The sequence below is a fragment of the Manduca sexta genome, unplaced genomic scaffold (genome assembly GCF_014839805.1).
Source record: "Manduca sexta isolate Smith_Timp_Sample1 unplaced genomic scaffold, JHU_Msex_v1.0 HiC_scaffold_1098, whole genome shotgun sequence".
NCBI lineage: Eukaryota > Metazoa > Arthropoda > Insecta > Lepidoptera > Sphingidae > Manduca > Manduca sexta.
The window spans coordinates 1-2353 of NW_023591929.1; the positions used below are offsets into that span (position 1 = coordinate 1).

General features: G+C 39.9%; 1 protein-coding gene across 1 annotated transcript; it reads left to right on the plus strand.

Annotated features, from left to right (window-relative positions):
- The first annotated feature begins 125 nt into the window (after nucleotides 1-125).
- On the plus strand, nucleotides 126-785 carry LOC119191143 (neuropeptide-like 4). Its single transcript, XM_037445034.1, has 2 exons — nucleotides 126-236; nucleotides 504-785. Exons 1-2 carry the CDS (start codon nucleotides 225-227, stop codon nucleotides 714-716), a joined length of 225 nt encoding a protein of 74 aa, XP_037300931.1. The 5' UTR covers nucleotides 126-224; the 3' UTR covers nucleotides 717-785.
- The last annotated feature ends 1568 nt before the right edge of the window (nucleotides 786-2353 follow it).

Sequence of the window (2353 nt, forward strand, 5' to 3'; positions counted from 1 at the left end):
TAGACGGTAAAACCTACGACATAACATTGTTAAGTAATTTGTTAATTTACACAACCCCCTCGAATCTTGAGACAAGTTGAGCATAATTATTCATCGTGCGTGTCCGCCGCCTCGAGTATTCTTACATTGCGTGCACTTGTCCTTCGTTACTCACTATAAAGTCCCGAGTTAGCATAGAATTGGTATCATTTGGCTCAGCAGCTCAGTGACAAGAAAACAACAAAATGTTCAAACTTGTGAGTATATGCGTTTATATAAATAATATAACTATTTTGCTTCTCTTCAGTACCATTAACTGCGATCCAAAAAGCTGTAAAGTTTGTAAAGTTTTATATTTTTTAATATTTCAACACTTGATATTGTACTCCAAAATATATATTTTTTCCTTATTAATATTCCATTTTCTAGTATACTACAATAAGAAGCGGACACAAAAACAAAATTGTTTGAGAATAATTAGTGTGAATTATTTTTTAAAACGAATATATTTTTTTCTTCCTCAGTTCATCTTCGCCTGCTTCCTCGCTCTCGCCGCGGCCGAGCCCAAGCCCGGCGTCTTCGTCGGAGGCTACGCAGCGCCCATAGCCGCCGCGTACACCGCGCCGGTGGCTGCTGCATACACCGCGCCCGTCGCCTACTCTGCCTACAGCGCGCCTTTGGCTGCCTACTCCGCCTACACCTACGCATCTCCCTACTCTTACTTCCTCCGTCGTTGATTTCTTCTAAAATATCAAAATTCTATTTAACTATGGCAACTGAATAAATTGACACTGCTGCAATATGAAGTTATTGTTTAATATTTATATGCCTATTAACTTTAATGGAATGACATGGAACCAAATCTATTTTGGTAACATTGTAAAATAACGATGTGTCTGAAATTATTCCTTTTGCGACCTTGCGGAAACAATTTGCCTAAACAATAATTTATTTTTTTGAAATATGATCGAAATTCCTAATAAGATTCGTATCATGTGTGCTATTTGTATTAGCCGTATGGCTAACACCATAACTTTTGTTTGGGGTAGTTAGTTAAGTAAGGGAGATGGAGAATTAATTGCAAATATTTTAATAGTAGTCTATAGTAATGCTTATAATAATATCAGCCCTGTATTACATACTGTCCCACTGATGGGCACGGGCCTCCTCAACTACTGAGAGGGATTAGGCCTTAGTCCACCACGCCTGCCTAGTGCGGGTTGGTAGACTTCACATATCTTCGAAATTATTAGGGAAAAATACTCAGGCATGCAGGTTTCCTCACGATGTTTTCGTTCACCTTTAAAGCAAGCGATAATTCACAAAGAATACACACATGACAACTTAAGAAAAGTCCGAGGTGTGTGCCCTTGGGATTTGAACCTGCGGACATTCGTCTCGGCAATCCGTTCCTCTCCCAACTAGGCTATCGCCGCTTTCTCGAAATGTAGATTTTAATTATACTATTGGTCAAATTATAAGTGGAAGTCCATAACTATATTTATTTTTTAATTTGTTTGCGTCATGTTGAATGCTTATAATTCGACTCTACCTTAGATCGAGTTGTACAGAAAGCCTAAGCCAAGTAGTCTATTCCATCTTTGACTTAATATTTTTGGACACTAACTGCCCGACTTGGTGGCTTTATAGTGATTTTCCTATAAAACACTTATATTCAGTGATATTGTATAAAATTTGAGTAGAATTGTTTAAATCACAACGTATAATGATGAGACATCCCCCGATGAGACATGAGTTCCGTCCCATGATTTAATAGGAGGCGAGCCCATCGCCATATCGGGCACAAATTCCAGACTCCGGGCTGATATTGAGCAGAAAATACAAATATCATTTTACCCGATCCGGTATTCAAACTCAGGACCTCAGAGCGCTGTTGCTCCGCGTATGTAGTACAACTACGCCACCGAGACAGTGAGTTAATAATTAATTATTATGAAATTATGTAGTCATAGAGATAAAAACAGTGTTTAATGCGTGGGCATCAACTCATATGACATCAGGTGGAGTCCGATGAACGTGATAAATGTGCTCCCAAAGCGCAGTATCCGCCCCGATACACTGAAATTGCCCGCAAACGTGTAGTGTACTTGCTTGGCGGTCACCGTGCTGTCGGCGCGCCTTCGCACGCACTTCCTAAGATTTCTTCCTTAGAATGTTTGTCACAAATTTTTATTTCAAAGCACGTACGCCGCGAAGTATTCGCAAACACGTTCATTAAGTAAGGCGCGCGTGCGTTATGGCACTGTAGCAACAGTAACAGGCGCGCATACGCATCTTCTTAATAAATTTGCCCATTTGGACCCTAAAATCGTTTTTGTACAAATAGCGTATGCAGTCTGCCAGATTGTAGCCT